The sequence below is a fragment of the Gavialis gangeticus genome, unplaced genomic scaffold (assembly GCF_001723915.1).
Source record: "Gavialis gangeticus isolate Ggan-Ray unplaced genomic scaffold, GavGan_comp1, whole genome shotgun sequence".
Lineage (NCBI taxonomy): Eukaryota > Metazoa > Chordata > Crocodylia > Gavialidae > Gavialis > Gavialis gangeticus.
In genome coordinates, this window is record NW_017728998.1 from 350,601 (window position 1) to 351,536 (window position 936).

Sequence of the window (936 nt, forward strand, 5' to 3'; positions counted from 1 at the left end):
CAGGTCCCTTCCGACCCTAGAAACTATGAAACTAAGGGTGTGTGCATGCATGGGTGGGTGCAGACTGCCCCTGGGGGACCCCCCTGCACGGGGCACTTGTTTGTTGTGCCCGTGGCTTGGGTTGGCGGGGGGGGGTGCAGTGGTCTCTTCCATACCTGTCCCAGGGCTGCAGCCAGTTCCTGCTGGCTGCTGGCATGTGCGTGCTGCAGCTCCTGCACAGTTTCTGTAGCAGCCAGCTGGCTCTGCCCTGTGCGGGCCTCTGCTGCCTGCAGCGCCTCCTGCAGCCACCCCAGGGCAGCCTCGTGGTGTGTGGCCTGCTGGAAGCAGCCCCCTGTCACTGCTGCAGCCACAGCAGGCGTGAGGGGCTGGGCATGACCCTGTGGCCACTCACCTACTGCTGGGCCCCTTGCAGCTGGACCTGGCACTGCTGCAGCTGCTCCCGCAGCTCCTGTGCCTCTGTCTCCAGCTGGCTCCTGTGGTGCTGCAGGCTGTGGTTCTGCTGCTCCTGGTGCCGTAGCTATGGCCAAAGTAAGGTCAGCAGCCATGAGCCTGGCCCTGCACCCCCGGGACCCTGGGCCTGCACTCACCGCCCTGCTGGCTGCTGTTGCAGCACGGCACCCGCCAGCTCCAATGCACTTGCCTGCTCTGTGGCATGCTGCAGCTGCTCCTGCAGCTCATCGGCACGGCACTGCTCCTGCCTCCGCTCCTTGCGCAGGGCCTGCTGCATCACCTCCTGCACCTGCAGCTGCGGGCAGACAGGGCTGGGGGCCGGTGCCAGGCCAGGCGGCTGGAGCCTTGGGGAGGGGGTGGTGCTCACAGGAGCAAGCTGTGTGGGTGGCATGGCACGATTGCCTGGGTCCCCCACCCCATCTCCAGCCACACCCTACTTCCACCCTGCCAAATGCCTGGGGGGGGGGGGGGGGGGGCACCCCCCCC

General features: G+C 67.3%; 2 protein-coding genes across 2 annotated transcripts in view; both read right to left on the reverse strand.

The window, feature by feature from the left end:
* Positions 1 to 826, reverse strand: part of LOC109289344 — a 3,063-nt gene extending 2,237 nt beyond the window's left edge. The window contains exon 1 of the mRNA XM_019505339.1: positions 156 to 826. Coding sequence (XP_019360884.1) covers positions 156 to 545 — 390 coding nt within the window. The 5' untranslated portion in view covers positions 546 to 826. The remainder of the gene's footprint in view (positions 1 to 155) is intronic.
* The window catches only part of LOC109289245 (polyamine-modulated factor 1-binding protein 1-like), a 15,348-nt gene continuing 14,995 nt past the window's right edge, over positions 584 to 936 (reverse strand). The window contains exon 8 of the mRNA XM_019505239.1: positions 584 to 745. Within this exon, the coding sequence (XP_019360784.1) occupies positions 584 to 745 (162 nt within the window). The remainder of the gene's footprint in view (positions 746 to 936) is intronic.